Source organism: Chrysemys picta, chromosome 1 (assembly GCF_011386835.1).
Source record: "Chrysemys picta bellii isolate R12L10 chromosome 1, ASM1138683v2, whole genome shotgun sequence".
Taxonomy (NCBI): Eukaryota; Metazoa; Chordata; order Testudines; family Emydidae; genus Chrysemys; species Chrysemys picta.
Window position 1 is genome coordinate 274,492,287 of NC_088791.1, and position 18,148 is coordinate 274,510,434.

At 42.1% G+C, this 18,148-nt stretch overlaps 1 protein-coding gene across 28 annotated transcripts in view; it reads left to right on the forward strand.

The window, feature by feature from the left end:
* MYCBP2 (MYC binding protein 2) overlaps nt 1–16,612 on the forward strand; it is a 384,804-nt gene extending 368,192 nt beyond the window's left edge. For all 28 annotated transcript variants that reach the window (XM_008178543.4, XM_008178544.4, XM_008178547.4 and 25 more), the window contains 7 exons: nt 966–1,069; nt 1,704–1,892; nt 2,615–2,722; nt 12,248–12,457; nt 14,159–14,266; nt 14,464–14,629; nt 15,809–16,612. In XM_008178543.4, the coding sequence (XP_008176765.1) occupies nt 966–1,069; nt 1,704–1,892; nt 2,615–2,722; nt 12,248–12,457; nt 14,159–14,266; nt 14,464–14,629; nt 15,809–15,924 (1,001 nt within the window). In that variant the 3' untranslated portion in view covers nt 15,925–16,612. The remainder of the gene's footprint in view (nt 1–965; nt 1,070–1,703; nt 1,893–2,614; nt 2,723–12,247; nt 12,458–14,158; nt 14,267–14,463; nt 14,630–15,808) is intronic.
* The last annotated feature ends 1,536 nt before the right edge of the window (nt 16,613–18,148 follow it).

Genomic DNA, 18,148 nt, shown 5'->3' on the forward strand with positions numbered 1-18,148 from the left:
TGAGTGATGCGCTGAACAGCTGAATTTTAACTTTGATAGCATGGGATTATAGGGGGGGGTCCCAAGAATCAGAAGTACTTTATCTTTCATTAGATTTAGTAAAACAAAGAAAAATATATATTTCATGTTGTTCCATTTCCCCTGTCCCTCCTCAAGGGATGCTGTTCCTTTCATTGTGTTTAGTGGTCTTTAAAGATGAAACTGATATTGCTTGTAAAATGTAGTTCCCCATACGCTAGCTGAAGCTTTGGGAATTCAAACATTTATAAATTAAGCAGGACTTGGAAGATTTCCTGCTTTCTTTCTCATGTAACTGACATGACAAATACTTGACAAACTCCCCTTTTGAAGGGGAAATATCTTGATATGTCATTTCATAAGAATACAAAACACCTAGTAATGTAAGAGAGAAAATAAATGAGTTGAAATTCCAAATAAGGGTGAATCAAGCTAGGATTAATAATTTTTGTAATCAAGGCAGTTCTAGCTAGGTATGAGATCAAGTAAATAAAGTGTTCAGTGTGAGGTAATTTAAAAAAAAAAAAAACCAAAGCCTTTCTCTCTCCACTTTGGCTGTAATTTGTCTTAAATTGTAAGGTCTTCAAGACAAGAAACCATCTTTTTTACATGTACATAACGTGGCTGGCACACTTTTTTTAGGTGTTATCACATTAATAATAATAATAATGTATTTCTGCCAAAAATTTGCAGTATTTCTCATATCCTTGTGTTGTGTTTAGTGGTCTTTAGAGATGTGTGATTCTATGGTTACTTGCGAAAATCCCATGAGCACAGAGTTCTTCTAGCCCATGCATGAGGCAGTTTAGTCTAGATTCATTGAATTTCCTTAGTAATTACATTTTTCCTGCTCGTTTCATGGGATAGTTAAGGCTACTATTAGTATGTTGGTTGATAATCACTTCATTTTGGTAAATTCTGATTTTTGTTTTGTTTTGTGGGCTTAGGCAAACCAACCACCAGCAGCTCTGAAGCATGTCGTTTCTGTGGTTGTAGGAGTGGAACAGAGTTATCAGCAGTAGGCAGTGTCTGTTCTGATGCAGATTGCCAGGTATGTATACAAACCTCACTTTATCTCGTGAAGATGAAATATTAGTATATAGTTGAGTCTACAACCAGCAGTAAAAGATAAAAGCTAAAGGCCCTGTCATCCAAATAATTTTGAATTGTGAATAATACTTACTTACTCTCCCTGCCAATTTGTATGGCCTTCTGTTCCCATTTTTCTTATTTTTTAAATGTTTCTTCTCACCTCTGTTACTGTGAACTGGAAAGTGACTGATTACACAGGGTAAGCCGTGAATCTAACCATATAAAAACTGCTGACAAATGCACAAAATATGTACACAGGAAGAACAGAGAAAAATAGTTTAAGGTTCTGTAAAGTGTGTGATCAAAAGTAATTTTTCTTTAAATAAAGTTTCATTAGGGTTCTGCTATTCAGGTGTCACATAGCAAAAGCAAATTAAAACATCTGTTTTGCTTCAAAGTCCTAGAACTCGATGTATTCCTAACTATACTGATGTCTGTATTATACTTAGACAATTATTGTCACTGCTCCCTAACCTGAGTTTTCATTGCAGGTAGAAAGACTACTTCAAGAAGCAACAGAATAAATATATTGCAGTGTACAAAATGATTCTTTGATTAGAAAAAATGTTAATTTAAGAATTCCTTTTTAATAGGAGTATGCTAAGATAGCTTGTAGCAAGACTCATCCTTGTGGTCACCCATGTGGAGGTGTTAAGAATGAAGAGCACTGTTTGCCGTGCCTGCATGGTTGTGATAAGAACTCCACAGCTCTTAAACAAGATGCTGATGACATGTGCATGATTTGTTTTACTGAAGCACTTTCAGCAGCACCAGCTATCCAGGTTTGCCTTTGTTATTTAATAAATGAATTCTATACAACATTGTTACATTTTTAAGAGTTTACAATTTCCTTTGAAGGGATGCATTTTTAAAAGCTTCAAAGAGCACATAATGTCAGTGTGCAGAGGATCACATTGTGTGCCTAACACTACTGCTCTCTCAATTGGTTGAGAATGCAAATAGGATCATTTTGGTGTGTACATTTCCTCTAATTTGAACATTGTGTTTGTAACTGAAAATCCACCTCACTTAGAAGTATTTTTAAAGTGTTTTAAATCACCACCCTTTTCTTCCTTATGTACCACTCTTTGTATGCAAGGGACAGATCATATTAAAATTGTGCCCATTTCTTATACAAGCAATTTGTTACATATTCCAAAAAAGGGCATATGCATAGACCTTGTAGAGGGTGTACGTTGTATGTCTGAAGATTTTACTGTAGTTAGTATGCTAACTTGGTCACTTTTGATGATTTCATATGTCCAGTGGTTAGTGTTATGCAAAAGTTTCAGTTTTGTAGCTGATTTTAAAGGCCATTAATATTCTTTCTTTTCATGGTTGGAAAGGCTTTTCTGATGTAAGATTTTAAGTGAATTTGCAATTTGACACCTAGTGTTAGTTAAAATCAAAAACTCAAATATAATGGTGTCTCATTACAGTAGCTATTGCAACTTGTGAATTTACAGTATAGTAGTTACTCACACATCTTCCTTTTTTCTTAAAGTTGGACTGCAGTCATGTATTCCACTTGCAGTGCTGTCGTCGAGTACTAGAAAATAGATGGCTTGGGCCCAGGATAACTTTTGGGTTTATGTCTTGTCCTATTTGCAAGGTAAGGATGATGTGTTTACTATATGTAGCACAGAGTATCTACAAGTGCTTACTTTAATGTTACTTATGATCGACATTAGATATTGCTCATTTTCATTCCCAGAGCTTGTCTATGCAGAGACTTAGTACGCAGCAAGCCAGGCTGTAAATCTACAGTGCACTAGCTTGTCACATGCTAAGTGACTGTGTAGATCCTACGGCTGTACACTAGAAGTTCTGTACTGTGCTTTGACATACTTCCATTTCAAACAGCTGTATGTCAAAACACATTATGGAATTTTTAGTTCGCAGCAGCAGGGCCCACATGGCCGGTTTTAGTGCACAGTAGGCTAGGGAGTTGTATGCTCACATCCTAGCTAGCCATGAACTAAGCGCCTGTGTAGACAAGCCCTCAGTAGTTCTTCGAGTGCTTGTCCCGCTATATATTGCCCTTCAGGTTGCACATGCACCCAGGAGCAGAGATTTTTTCCCGAGCAGTGTCACTCAGGTATGCACCCTACATCTCCTTATGCTCGGCATCAAAGGAATAAATAGGGCATATTGGATCACCACCAGTTTAGTTCACTCTTACTGTTCATGGTCTAGAACAGTGCTTCAGTATTTGTTCTAACTTCTTCGGCTTCTCTTTGTAAAAAGTTGAAATATAGTATAGTTTTTAGGGGGTTGATTCCTTAATTCTTGGAACCCTCCATCTGGGATGGGCAGAGATTTCTCAACACTCGCCTCTTTCCCCCTCCCAGTCCCAGTTCTCCAACAGTTTGGGGAGTGTGCCAAGGATCCCTAGCCTTTAAAAATTGCATCAAGTGCCACAAACCCTTCTAGGGCACAGAGTACCACAACCTCTGTCTGTACTGCCTGGGGGAAACGTGCATCCTTCCAGGTGCAGTATCTGCAGGTTGATCCCAAATAGGATCAAGCAGTTGAGGAAGTTCCAACCCCAAAATTCCCTCATGGAGGAGTCCATAAAGGTGGGAACAACCTGAGACTGGCAAGACCCTGCTGTACGTTAGCCTGAAGAAAATAAAACTAGCTAGTCCCTCCTCTACTGTCCCAGCCAGTTCCAAGACCTCTGGCAACCCTTCAGCTATAAGAGACTCAGTAGAGCAGAGCCAGAGCAGACGGGGGAAGGGAGTCATCTCATAAGGACAAATGGGAAGGATCCCTGTCCAAGCCCTTTAAAAAGAGGCAGAAGTTCCCCCATCCTATACCAACCATCAGAGGCTTCGTGCTCTGTAATGGGACCATCCAGTATCAGGAAGGACTGGACTGGGACTTCTTCAAAGGGCAAGACTGCACCACCATTTGGTACCAAGACTGGTCCCTCGGCACCAAAATCTACCACATTTGTATTGCCAGATCTGGCACCCTCTGCTTTAATGGCTTGAGTTACAGAAATGACACTATCTGCTCTGTCTTGATTCTTGGCACCAAATGCTCTTATGGTGCTCCCAGAACTGGAGTCACCATTACTTTCCAGATCCAGTACCAGGACTTCATCAGGTTGTACCGATCTCCTACTGGTACTCCTCCATCCCAGTCTTCAAGTAGGGGTTGAGCCAGACTGTTGGCAGTACCAGCAACGAGTAGAGGCAGGTCACCATCATCTCCTGTATTGAGGGCACTCCCTATGGATCCAGGACCCAAATCCTCAGAGTTGGAAGAGGACTGTGAGAGACACCCAACCCTGGGCTATGCCCCAAGGGGTTCCTTGCGAGATTGAGCCCAAATAGAATGTCAGGAGTCTCCAGGGTATCACACTACTCCCATTTGAGAAAATATCCTCCCTGTACTTACCCAGCACCATAGAGCTCTACACTGAAGGGGTATGAGTGGCAGTATTGAGGCCCAGATGGTCCAGAAGACTACCACCCAACATACCAATGTTGTCAGATAGGAGACTCAAGGAGATCTAGGGTTCTTGGAGAAGACAAAGATCATATTCTGCCTCCTCAAGATGTGCAACAACAGCAGCATGGGGAACAGGAGGGTACCACGTCAGTGACCTTGTCCTCTTCTCCAGATGAGGCAGTGGTTCCAGTTTCCCCATCACACTCTGATAATCCGGAGACCTTCCAGGATTTACTTAAGAGGGTGAAAGAGTCACTACAGATCCCCCGGAAGAGGTCCAGGAAGCCCCGCACAGAGTGCTAGACATCCCACACAGTTCAGAACTGAGTAGAGTTGGGCTTCTAATTAACAAAGCCATCCTCAAACCCACCAAGACACTTTGGCAGATGCCTGCCACAAGTTCCACCAGCATTGAAACAGGCTAAAAAAGAGGTTTTTCATACCTGCAAAAGGGACAGATTACACTGGTCTACAATTTTTGAGAAGTCGTCTGCTTCAGAGATAAAATGTGCTATTTATTATGTATTTTGATGTGCTGAATTCAAATATGACAATTAAAACAATGGATTGGCTACTGCTTCTAAGATATTTAAGTTTTTACATTTTATGTCTATGTATATTGTGTAGATAGTAGAGTTTTAATCATAAATTGTAAACCTAGGTCTTTTCATGTGTTTATGGTTGCTTTACATGATATTTCACCTGTCCTGTTTATGTAACACTTTAAAAATCAGCAAAAGGATTATTATGAAACAAAAGGCAAAAAACTATTATGTACATAGTTTAGTCCTATTCAGTGTCTACTCGGCGCTTCTTGGCTTGTCTCTTGTATTCATTAAATGGAGCATCTCTTGTCACTGTCCAGCAATAGTCTGCAAGCATTGATGGGCTTCATTTGCCATGATAGCGTTTCTCCATTGTTGCAATGTCCTGGTGAAATCGCTCGCCGTGCTCGTCGCTCACTGCTCCGCAGTTCGGTGGAAAAAAATCTAGATGAGTGTGCAAAAAATGTATCTTTAGTGACATGTTGCAACCAAGGCTTTTGTATGCCTTGAGGAGGTTTTCCACCAACAACCTGCAGTTGTCTGCCTTGTTTCCAAGAAAATTTATTGCCACTAACTGGAAGACTTTCCATGCCGTCTTTTCCTTGCCACGCAGTGCATGGTCAAATGCATCATCTCGAAGAAAGTTCACGAATCTGAGGACCAACAAAGACACCTTCCTTTATCTTAGCTTCACTTAACCTTGGAAATTTTCCATGGAGGTACTTGAAAGCTGCTTGTGTTTTGTCAATGGCCTTGACAAAGTTCTTCTTCAGACCCAGCTTGATGTGTAAGGGTGGTAACAAAAGCTTCCTTGATTCAACAAGTGGTGGATGCTGAACACTTTTCCTCCCAGGCTCCAATGATTGTCGGAGTGGCCAATCTTTCTTGATGTAGTGGGAATCTCTTGCACGACTATCCCATTCGCAGAGAAAACAGCAGTAGTTTGTGTATCCAGTCTGCAGACCAAGCAAGAGAGCAACAACCTTCAAATCGCCACAAAGCTGCCACTGATGTTGGTCATAGTTTATGCACCTCAAAAGTTGTTTCATGTTGTCATAGGTTTCCTTCATATGGACTGCATGACCAACTGGAATTGATGGCAAAACATTGCCATTATGCAGTAAAACAGCTTTAAGACTCGTCTTCGATGAATCAATGAACAGTCTCCACTCATCTGGATTGTGAACGCTGTTGAGGGCTGCCATCACACCATCGATGTTGTTGCAGGCTACAAGATCACCTTCCATGAAGAAGAATGGGACAAGATCCTTTTGACGGTCACGGAACATGGAAACCCTAACATCACCTGCCAGGAGATTCCACTGATGTAGTCTGGAGCCCAACAGCTCTGCCTTACTCTTGGGTAGTTCCAAATCCCTGACAAGGTCATTCAGTTCACCTTGTGTTATGAGGTGTGGTTCAGAGGAGGAGGATGGGAGAAAATGTGGGTCCTGTGACATTGATAGTTCAGGACCAGAAGTTTCATCCTCTTCCTCTTCCTCGTCTGATTCAAGTGAGAATGATTCTGGTGCATCAGGAACCGGCAGTCCTTCTCCGTGGGGTACTGGGCGTATAGCTGATGGAATGTGTGGATAATGCACAGACCACTTTTTCTTCTTTGACACACCTTTCCCAACTGGAGGCACCATGCAGAAGTAACAATTGCTGGTATGATCTGTTGGCTCTCTCCAAATCATTGGCACTGCAAAAGGCATAGATTTCCTTTTCCTGTTCAACCACTGGCGAAGATTTATTGCACAAGTGTTGCAGCATATGTGTGGGGCCCACCTCTTGTCCTGATCTCCAATTTTGCAGACAAAATAAAGATGATAGGCTTTTTTAACCATAGTGGTTATACTGCGCTTTTGTGATGCAAAAGTCACTTCACCACAAACATAGCAGAAGTTATCTGCACTGTTCACACAAGTATGAGGCATCTCGGCTCACTTTGGCTAAACAGAAATGTGTCCACTCATTGAAAGACTCCCAAACCATACATCAATCACTGGATATTTACACTTACAAATTAAAAGAAAATCCATTAAGCCCATTTAGACAGAGACCAGCCCCACCTGCTTTCGATCACCACCAACAAGGATCACAATGCAAGTATCAAAGGACTCATAGAAAGGGTGCCCAGGGACAACCATCCACCTCCCAACCATTGCCATCTTTAAAACCAATGTTTTGATGGGACCTTTGAGAGCTGCACACTCACTAACTGGATCTAGACCAGATCTCTGGTCTTTCCCCTCCCTTTGGAGACTGACTTTCCCACTGCCTGTTTACCTGGGCAGAAATTATGACCAATAGATGGGTACTAGAGGTCATCTCTTCAGGGTACATCATCCAGTTTTCTTCCCCAATTGCCCCTCCAGTCCTCATTCAGGGACCCCTATCATGAGAGCATTCTTCTGCAGGATGAGGAAGTACCTCGAGTTAAACCCCTTTTTCCCTTACTGTTAGAGGTACTAATTCTATCACCTGTAGTTTGAGGAGCGACTCTCATATGGAGACCCATTCTGGATTTTAGGAAACAAGTTCATCCACTGCCTAAAGTTCAGAATGTTGATCCAATTATTCCTTCTCTAAATCCAGGAAATGGGTTCCTGGCCCTGAATCTCAAAGACGACTATTTCATATAGATATGTATTTGGCATAAAGGAGATTCCTGAGGTTAATGTCCAGTCAGCACATACTCACCTTCACTGTCAAGGGGGATGGTATACCCATACTTAGACAAATTGCTCTTAAAGGGACAGTCACAAGAAGCAACTGTCATCCATCTAGACCTGTTTGAGATGCTAGATCTCAGTGTGAACTTGGAGAAGTTCATCCTGGAAACCACAGTCAACAGAGTTTCAGGGCAAGGCTGGGCACCGTGATGTTCAGGGCATACTTACCAGACAATCGCTTCCTCTCTCCATCATCAGACTAGTACAGCACATCCAGATGAGCCCCAGGACCTCCTTATGTTCCTGCCTTATGGCACTATTGGGCTACCTGTGTGAACCTGGTTGAAAGGCTTCATCTCAGATGTCAGCATACCTGTTTACAGACTGTGTGCCCCAGTAAAGCAGTCTAGACTTTTTAGTTGTGGTTCGTTGAAGGGTTTTAACTTCCTTTCTTTGGTGGGAGGATAGAAAGGTATGTGTGGGGGGCACCACTCAATTCCTCACTTCCAACAATTACTATAACCACAGACGCATCCATTTTAGGTTGGGGGGCACACATGGCATGATAGGTTGCTCAAAGGACACAGTTTCCTCAAGAATCTGTGCTCTCATCAAAGTGTTTGAACTGAGAGCAGGCAGGCTGTCCTTTGAGCAATTCCAGTCGATCCAAGTGTTATCAAACAACATGATGGCAGTCTGTTCCATCAGCAAGCAGGAAGGAGCACACTCCTCACAGCTTTGCGTGGAGGCCGTCACCCTCCGGAATTGGTGCATTTCCATGCAAATTACCCTGACTGCAGTCCATTTGCCAAGAATCCAAAACACCCTGGTGGACTCTCTAAGCATACATTTCTCCACACAACATGAGTAGGAACGGCACCAATTTCTGAGGAGGATGACCTCCACACTATGCTGTCCTGAGTTTTACCTTTCCCCCCCCCCCCCCCCGCCCCCAGTTTCCTTATTACCATGGGTATTAAGGAAAATCAGACAGGACATGGCATAAACCATTCTTATAGCACCAGGTTGAGCCTGCCAGGTCTGGTACCCCATTCTATTGCAATTGTCTGTATCTATCACTCTGATGTGACACCTCTTAATGCTGGCTGAGGGAAGGACTTAACACTCCAGCCCAGCCATACTTCACGATAGGGCTTACTGTTTAGATGGATGTCAGAATTAGAATAGGTCTGCTCAGCTGATGTCCAGGCCATCCTGAACAGCTGTAGAAAGGATTCTACTGGGAAATGGTATGAGGCTAAGTGGAACAGGTTTTTGTTTTGATGCAAAGAACAAGGAATTTCCCCTTTATAGGCAAAGATTCCAGATGTGCTGGACATAGCTCTTATCCTTAAAATCCACACAAGTGTCTCTTATTTCTCTCAGGATTCGCCTGCCAGTCACCAACATATTTCATCTGCCAGATACCTACTCTGTATTTTCTTACCCGGTCACATCCTGTTTCCTAAAGGGTCTGATTACAGTGTTCCCTCCAGTGGCAAAACCTGTATGAGCCTAAGTCTTGAACCTGGCTTTATCAATGCTGATAAACTCACTGTCTGAGCCTGTGGCAGGCTGCTGTCTGCTACGTGTCTATGAAACTAGTGTTCTTGACTGCTGTCATGTTGGCCAAAAGAGTTAGAGAGCTAGGGACACTCATGGCTGATCATCCTTATACGGTTTTCCACAAGAAAAAGGGATGCATGAGACTACATCCAAAACTTGTCCTGAAGTTGGTGTCTGACTTTCTTATCAACCAAAGTATCCCCTTATCTGTGTTCTACCCTAATCCTCACTCTAGCATGGAAGAAAGGTGGCACTCAATGGATGTATGTAGGGTTCTTGCTTTTTACCTACAGAGGACAAAATCATTTAAAAAGACTCTTTATATCATTTGCAGACTCTTTATATCATTTGCAGAACAAATGAAATGAGGCCATTCTCTATCCCCTCCTCTTCCCCCCCCCCCCCCATCTCTCCCCCCGAGGCTGTCCAAATGGATCTCTGGGTGCATCCTACTCTATGAACTGAACATCGTTCCTCTTGAAGGAAGTGTAAGATCACACATGACGAGAACTCTGACAGCGTTCGGTAGCTTTCCTTACAGATGTGCCGCATCTGACATCTGCAAAGAAGCAACTTGGAGCTCTGTACACACTTTGGCTAGACACTGAACGGGTGCAAGCAGCTGCCTCCGATGCCTCTTTGGGCAGGGCATTTCTGCAATCATTGTGTCGTAGGACTCCAGACACCCACCTCCTCATTAGAGATATTGCTTCTGAATCATCTGAAGTGCATTACACATAGGGACAATGACTCGAATTGTCACTTTCTAGTAACTTGAGTTCTTCGCGGTGCGTTGTCCCGGTGTGTAGTGCACTATTCACCCTCCTTACCCTCTGCCTGATTTCCCCCTACTGTGAATTGGCAGTAGAGAAGAAACTAAAATGGTGGTGGTCCAGCAGTCCCTTTAGCTACTCTGCAGAGTATGAGAACGAGGAGAGCAGGGGTACATGCGTAGACCAGACAAACATTGCTAGGGAAAAATCTCTGCTCTGCCTAGAGCACGTGCACAACTGGAGATCCCCTGCACTACACATCTCAAGGAACTCAAGTTACTACAAGATGAATAATCCATCCTTTCCAACATAGCTGAAAGGAAAGAACCGTAAATTGTGGATATGGGAGGGTCCTTTTTTTTTTTTTTTTTATTTTTATTTTCTTGCCCACTGTGCCTAGAAACATGGTTTCTCATAAAAAATGAAAATAATGCAGAAGTCCTTTTTTAATTATTTTTATATACTTACATCTATCAATCTGTAATAATCCAAGAGTTGGATGCAATGTAGCCATAACAAAATAAGTGAAGACTTTTAAGGGTACGTCTTCACTTACCGGAGGGTCCGGCGGCAGGCAATCGATGTTCGGGAGGGATCGATCCTGGAAGTGCTCGCCGTCGACGCCGGTACTCCAGCTCAGCGAGAGGAGTACACGGCATCGACGGAGGAGCCTCCGTGCCGCGTCTGGACCTGCGGTAAGTTCGGACTAAGGTACTTCGAATTCAGCTACGTTATTAACGTAGCTGAATTTGCGTACCTTAGTCCAAAGTGGGGACTTAGTGGGGACCAGGCCCTAGTCTCTACACTCCACGCTTCCCTTAGTTTAGCCTAAATTATCTCAAGCAGCAGGACTGGGGTAGCTCCAACATTAGCAAGATGCCTTTTTAACCTGTCTTTCAATACCACAGAAGGGTGGTAATGAATTGCACGTTTGCATAAGATTCAGTCACCTCTATGAAGCTGCCAGAAAAGAGGGCATATTAGAATATAAGTACATTGAATTTATTGGCCTTTAGCAACTCCACTGCGCTGGACTTCTATATTTGCAGTCATGATAGGAGCTTGTGTAGGGGATGATCTTCCAGTGGCATGGATCCAATATAGGGATTCTTATGTCACATACCCTCCTTGTTGCTGATGAAGAAGGGAAAAGGGAGCATGGACAGAGAAATGGTGTGACTGGGGTTCTCCTATGCTACACTGATCCTCTGCTGTGTTTTTTAGCCCCCTCATGGCTGCTACAGCCCAGTGTAAGCTAGACCAGCCCTCGAGCTTATGGATCTGAGTTTCAAAAATTTGAGGTAAAAGGGTATTCCTGTTTGCCATGAGTGCAGTAGCTGAAAAGAATAAGCATCTAGTGTAGCTACCCCTCCTTGAAATATATATTCTGTATTCTTTTCTATGATTGTTCAGCATCCAGCACAATGGAGCCTTTTGGCACTACCATGATACAAATAAATACTAAGATTGTTATAAAAACAACAAGGAGTCTGGTGGCACCTTAAAGACTAACAGATTTATTTGGGCATAAGCTTTCGTGAGTAAAAACCTCACTTCTTCGGATGCATAGAGTGAAAGTTACAGATGCAGGCATTATATACTGACACATGGAGAGCAGGGAGTTACTTCACAAGTGGAGAACCAGTGTTGACAGGGCCAATTCAATCAGGGTGGATGTAGTCCACTCCCAATAATAGATGAGGAGGTGTCAATTCCAGGAGAGGAAAAGCTGCTTCTGTAGTGAGCCAGCCACTCCCAGTCCCTATTCAAGCCCAGATTAATGGTGTTGAATTTGCAAATGAATTTTAGTTCTGCTGTTTCTCTTTGAAGTCTGTTTCTGAAGTTTTTTTGTTCAATGATAGTGACTTTTAAATCTGTAATAGAATGACCAGGGAGATTGAAGTGTTCACTTACTGGCTTATGTATGTTACCATTCCTGATGTCCGATTTGTGTCCGTTTATTCTTTTGCGGAGGGACTGTCCCGTTTGGCCAATGTACATGGCAGAGGGGCATTGCTGGCACATGATGGTATATATGACATTAGAGGATGTTATAAAGATTGTTATAATGAAAGTATTACAATATTCCAAGTTTCTTATCAGTTGTTCTTTATTTTAGAACAAAATTAATCATACGGTATTAAAGGACTTGCTTGATCCAATCAAAGAACTCTATGAAGACGTGAGGAGGAAAGCTCTAATGAGGTTGGAGTATGAAGGATTGCACAAGAGTGAGGCCATCACAACACCTGGCGTTAGATTTTATAATGACCCAGCTAGCTATGCCATGAACAGATATGCTTATTATGTTTGCTACAAATGCAAAAAGGTATGACTACTAGCACTTTCTCAGATTAAATTGAGGTAATGTTGCCAAAACATCACTTATTTGTTTATAGAGTATGAAAACTAGAAAAGCTGCACTGTAAAATCCAAAAAGCACTAAAAAAGAACATAGAAAAAGACACAGCCCTAGCCCTGTGAAACCTACAGTAGAGAGAGAGAATGGTTCAGAAATCAGATACCTTAGCTGAACAGAGGATAGTGCCATCTCAGAAGAATGTGGGCATCCTATTTTGTTAGAAAACTCCCCTTCCCATCCACCCTGTTCAGTTCTGTTCCCACCTCCCACAATTAATCAATGCTCACTCCCTTGTTGCAACTCTCAACCAATTGAGTTTTTGTCTTCCCTCCCAATAAAGGTATTTTCTTCTTCTGCCTCTCCCTCTGTCACACCTTCTGCTCTCATTACATATCCTATTTTCTTTCCAGCATGCTGTACACCCTCGTATTTCATTCTGTACTCTCTCCCACATATGCATCCCCTCTGTATTATTCTGTATTGACTCCACTCCAGTATGTTAGTATTCACCCCCAATCTGTCATTTAGTTATCCTCAGGCTACTGACACCTGTGATTTTATTTAATTCCTGAACCCTCACTCACGCCTAACGTTTAACACCTGAGCACACCGTTTAGAAGTCTCCTCTCTCTGGTCTGCAGGGTTCCAAAAGGGTTTTCCTTCCTGGATTGTGGCCTGGAGACTCCTTTCCAGACTCTTTTTTCAGGGAGGAGAAAATATCACTGACAGTCCACCCACATCCCCCTAGGCAGAAAGAGGGTGCGTTTCAGGCAGTGCAGAGATAGCAGGAAGCAGCTGCTGTTTTACTTGAGAGTCCTATAATTTAGTATATCCAGTAGCTCTGATTAGCTGTCTTTCCCCTGGAGGTTGGGAAAGGGCAGCTAATAAGATGGGGGTTCCCACCCACCAATCAATAGCAGTGTCTGAAAACACTTAAGTATATAAGGAAATTCCACAGAGTAGGCAGCCCTGCTTAGTGTGTGTTTTATGGCTGCCTGGTGTGCCTTTGTGCCATAAAACCAAAAACTGAGAGCAGCAAAATGCCTTGGCCAGCAGGAGCCTGAGCATGGGAAGGAAGGTGCAGCTCATTTCCTACTCCTCACTTCTGCTGTCTTTGCCCACCCTGTTGCTCTCCACCCAATTGGAGAGCAGTTTTTCTGCTACCTTGCCCATTTAGGACTTGGTTCTAAGGGCCAAGGCAGAGGGAGTGGCACTTCAAGCCAGCTTCATAGCCCACTGGGGCAGGATTTTCCCCTCCCCTGGATCTGAGTACCTTGCTGGCAGATGGGAAAGTAGAAGGGAGGGAGAAGCTTCCCTTCAACTCTAGCATCACCTCAGCAGCACCACCCTGCCCCCACCTTCTATGATATGCACTCATAGAATGGCCTAAAAATCATCCCGTGATCCAAACTCTGCAATCTTTTGCACATATTAAAGACATGTATGTGGGATATGTTGGATTGCTGGATAATTTTTGGCCATTTTGAGGGTCATGGCGGAAAAAGGATTATTTTTTTTAAAAGGTTTAACCTTATAGAACCTAATAAACAGATTGTAGAAGAGCCTTTATCATCTTCTCCATGCATATGAATTTGGTAACAGGAATATAAACTGTTTGTCCCCAATCTCTTCAGTTTTAATCTTCTGTCATTTGTGTGTCACATTTAGGCATATTTTGGTGGTGAAGCTCGTTGTGATGCTGAGGCTGGACAAGGAGATGATTATGATCCAAGAGAGCTTATTTGTGGTGCATGCTCTGATGTTTCAAGGGCACAGGTAAGCAGACTAGTTTTGTTTTCTTTTAAAGATTTTTAAATAGTTATCTGAGCTGTACAGCAATTAGGTTTATTTGTAGTAAAATATACATATTTGTTTCATTTTTGACAGATGTTTCAAATATGTAAATATGTTGCTTACATGTTACAGTTCGGTTTCTAATGTTAACAGCACTTTTTTGTTTTCTTTCTATGCAGATGTGTCCCAAACATGGTACAGATTTCTTGGAGTACAAATGTCGGTACTGCTGCTCAGTAGCTGTGTTTTTCTGCTTTGGGACAACACATTTCTGCAATGCTTGCCATGATGATTTCCAAAGAATGACAAGCATCACTAAAGAAGAACTTCCACATTGTCCTGCAGGTAATGTTTTTTACAGAACAGTTTTAACAATCTAAATTACCAGAAAATTATTTAGTCAGCCAGTTATTCTATTACAATTGATCTTGCTAATTTTTAGAAATATAGCAAAATTAATCATGTGATGTCTTAAATTCAACAGTTTAGATAATCTTCATAGTATGGATTATTTTGTTCTGTGATTCATTTCTTTCTGGAAGTATTGGTTTCCAAAATGGGCAATGCTATTATCACAGTAAAATCAACACATCTTTAGATACTTTGAAACTTCCTTTCTTCAGCAAATTGCCTCCACGCACTACTGGAGTTGCATGCTATCACATGGACCAAGAGAGATAATAAACAAACTTCCTAACATGAAATGGTGTAGCCAGAGCTGAGTACTTATCCTGCAATTATAAAGGAAAGCACTTTGAACTGTGCTGATCCCCTAGTTCCTGGCATCATCGTGTGCCACTGCATCTGATGGTCTCACCAGAATTGTGAATTTTAATATTATGTTTCATGTGCTACCTATAGCTTTTCACATAGTGTTAGATAACTTGAAGGGAAAGGGCAATACATACTTTTACTACATTGCTTAATGTTTCACTTATACACCAGGGAAGTAATTGTTGGCCTAACTCCTAAATTGTTCTTCAGTTGAAATTTCATTTAACAAGTATATGTTATTCAGATGTAAAGGTTCTTGTTTCACATTGGGCTGAAACTTTTTTCACTGTATTGAAGATCCATTTAAAGAAATTTTAATTTTCTTTCAATAAAATTTTGACTGTAAATTTTCCATAATGAATTTGATTTACTATGACTAGATAGCAGTCGAATAGTCTGGGGTTTTTCTTCAAATTTGTGTTTAATCCTTGACCTGAAGTTGTAAATCTTGTAGAAGCCAACAGTCCTGGCCCTTCTTGTTAGGCTTAGTCAAACTGCTCACAATTATTCACTTTTCATCCTGTAAAAGTTCTAATTTTTAAATGCCTGATAGAAGCTGGTCATGTGAAAGTGGCCCGTAACTACTTTTTCCTATACTAACTGCATTTTTCCCAAATCTTTTTTATCGGTGTCCTATAAATTCAGACAGATTTCTCTGTTTAATACTGTGTTTTTCAATACTTGTACAGTTTTATTTACATAAGATTTGGAAGTTTTGAAAATGTCTTTTTCCCTTTACACTGATTGCAGGTCCGAAAGGCAAACAACTTGAAGGAACAGAGTGTCCACTTCATGTTGTCCATCCACCCACTGGTGAGGAATTTGCTCTGGGATGTGGAGTTTGCAGAAATGCACACACTTTTTAGACTAGTAATTTTTTTACCAGAGCAAAACAGTTGTCCTCATCCCACAAGTGTCCTAAACAGAATATAAAGTCCAGTCAGGATGAGGATGGGACCATTTCATAACCCAGGTAAAAGGAACAATTTACAGTGCAAGAAGGATGCCAAATACCATGTACCATGCTGTGAGAAATTGACATTTTTTGAACTAAGACATCAAAAATTGTGAGATGTTTGCATGTGGCCATTACAGTCATCGGCTATGAAGCATTGGACATTTACAAATAAATAATTGCTATTAAAGGATCTCTGTGTCTGTGGACTATGAATGATGCTGGTTTTCAGACGAAGAAAGAAAAAATGGATTATTGTATACTGACTTTTTGTAATCCTGTACAATTGTAACTGCATCATGGGTGGGGGTGGGAAAGAGGAGTATTCTCGTTTATTTCCTAGACTGTTACAAAAAAAATTGTGTTAGGAAGGCATAAATGTAACAAGTATCACGCTGTATATAAAGAATATCAATGTTTGTCCTGTATAAGAATTACTAAGTTACAACAGCAGTTTCAATTAAACTTCTGGGTTATGTTTGAGCCTGAAATTTTAATGAAGTGCAATACTGAGTGTGCCTCATATCTTGCAGCTGTAAACATAATGGAATGTACATGTCAATAAAACCACTGTACATTTTTATACAGTGAAAGTCTAATGAATGTGTAAGACTTTATTTTAGAATGGGTCAAAACCAAATCATTTCATTTCACAAATAAAATGTATTCGTTTTTAAAGAACCAAATTCAAAACCAGCTCGTAAACTGCTTTATGGTACTATTTGGTATGGTAAAGTTGCTTATGGTATTATTTATTAGATAGAAAAAGTTTGCTTGAACATCCTTTAAGAAAACTTGGGTAATCTTACTAGACTTCACATAAAGTATTACCATATATACTCGTTCATAAGCTGAATTTTTTAGTAAAAAAGGGAAGCACCAGAGAAGGGGGTCGGCTTATGAATGGGTATGGAGAGGGAGAGGTGGGACACAGCCCCTCTCCCCAACAGAGGAAGCAAGGAGAGGCAGCACAGCCAGAACAGAAGAGGCAAGGCCAGAGTCTCTCCACTTCTGGCCACGTTGCTCTCCCCCCAGTCTCCAAAGCAGCTGCAACTCCGGGGCTGGTAGGCTGCAGCCATGCCACTCAGCTCCACCCCCCAGAGGAGGCTGCAGCTGGAGCATGCTGCGGCCGTGCCACCCGGCCCAGCCCACTGGAACATGCTGTGACCGTGCCGCCTGGTCTGGCCCGCTGGAGTAGGCTGCAGCTGCACTGCCCGGTCTGCCGGAGCAGCTCCAGCCAGGCCACAGACATCCCCCCCTGGCCCTCCCCAGATAAGGTTGGAAGGGATGGGATGGGGAGAGTGTGGGGGTCCCAGGCTAGGGGTGGGGTCATGTGGGGGGTGATCACAGGGGTTACTCCCCTGACCCCCAGCTTCTCCTCCCCAAAAAAATTTCCCCACCAGTTGCTGTCCGGCCCATCAGGGTAAGTAGCTGGCTTGCCCCTGGAACACTTCGTTTACTTAGGTTTACCTCCGTGCCTGCGGATGCTTGAGGTAAACAAACCATCTCTGCCCGCCAGTGGCTTATCCTGATGGCCCAGGAGCCAAAGTTTGCTGACCCCTGAATTATAGGGTCGGCTTATGAACGGGTCATAAAAATTTTCCATTTTTACTTATCCATCTTGGAGGGGTCAGCTTATAAAAGAACTGGCTTATGATAGAGTATATACGGTATGATAGAGTATATACGGTATATTTGAATTGATGTACAGGTTGATAAGCAGTTCCTGAAGGCTTCACAGTAATATCCTGGAAGATTAATTTTTAATTGGTTTGTATTTACTTTTAATTAAAGCTCTGCAGATACCCTCTTCTAGTATGTATGGACTCATGTCATGAGTCCAAAAAAGTTTGGTCAGTGCTGTCCATTGGGGCTGTACATGCATCCTCAGTGTCCTCACACCTTCCCTACCTGTGGGCAGATAAGGGAATGCAGCACCAACTGCGCCTGTTCTTCCTTAGTGCCTGTGGAAGTGGGTCACAATTCAGCAGTGTCCACAGCGACTTATTTTAAAAATGTTAGATCTCAGAAAATTAATAATTCTCATAGTAGTTAGGGTTTGGGGGCCGGGGGGTTGTTGTCCGTTTGGCAGCTTTTAGATAGATTTTGACCTGTCAGTCGACTGATCAACAGGA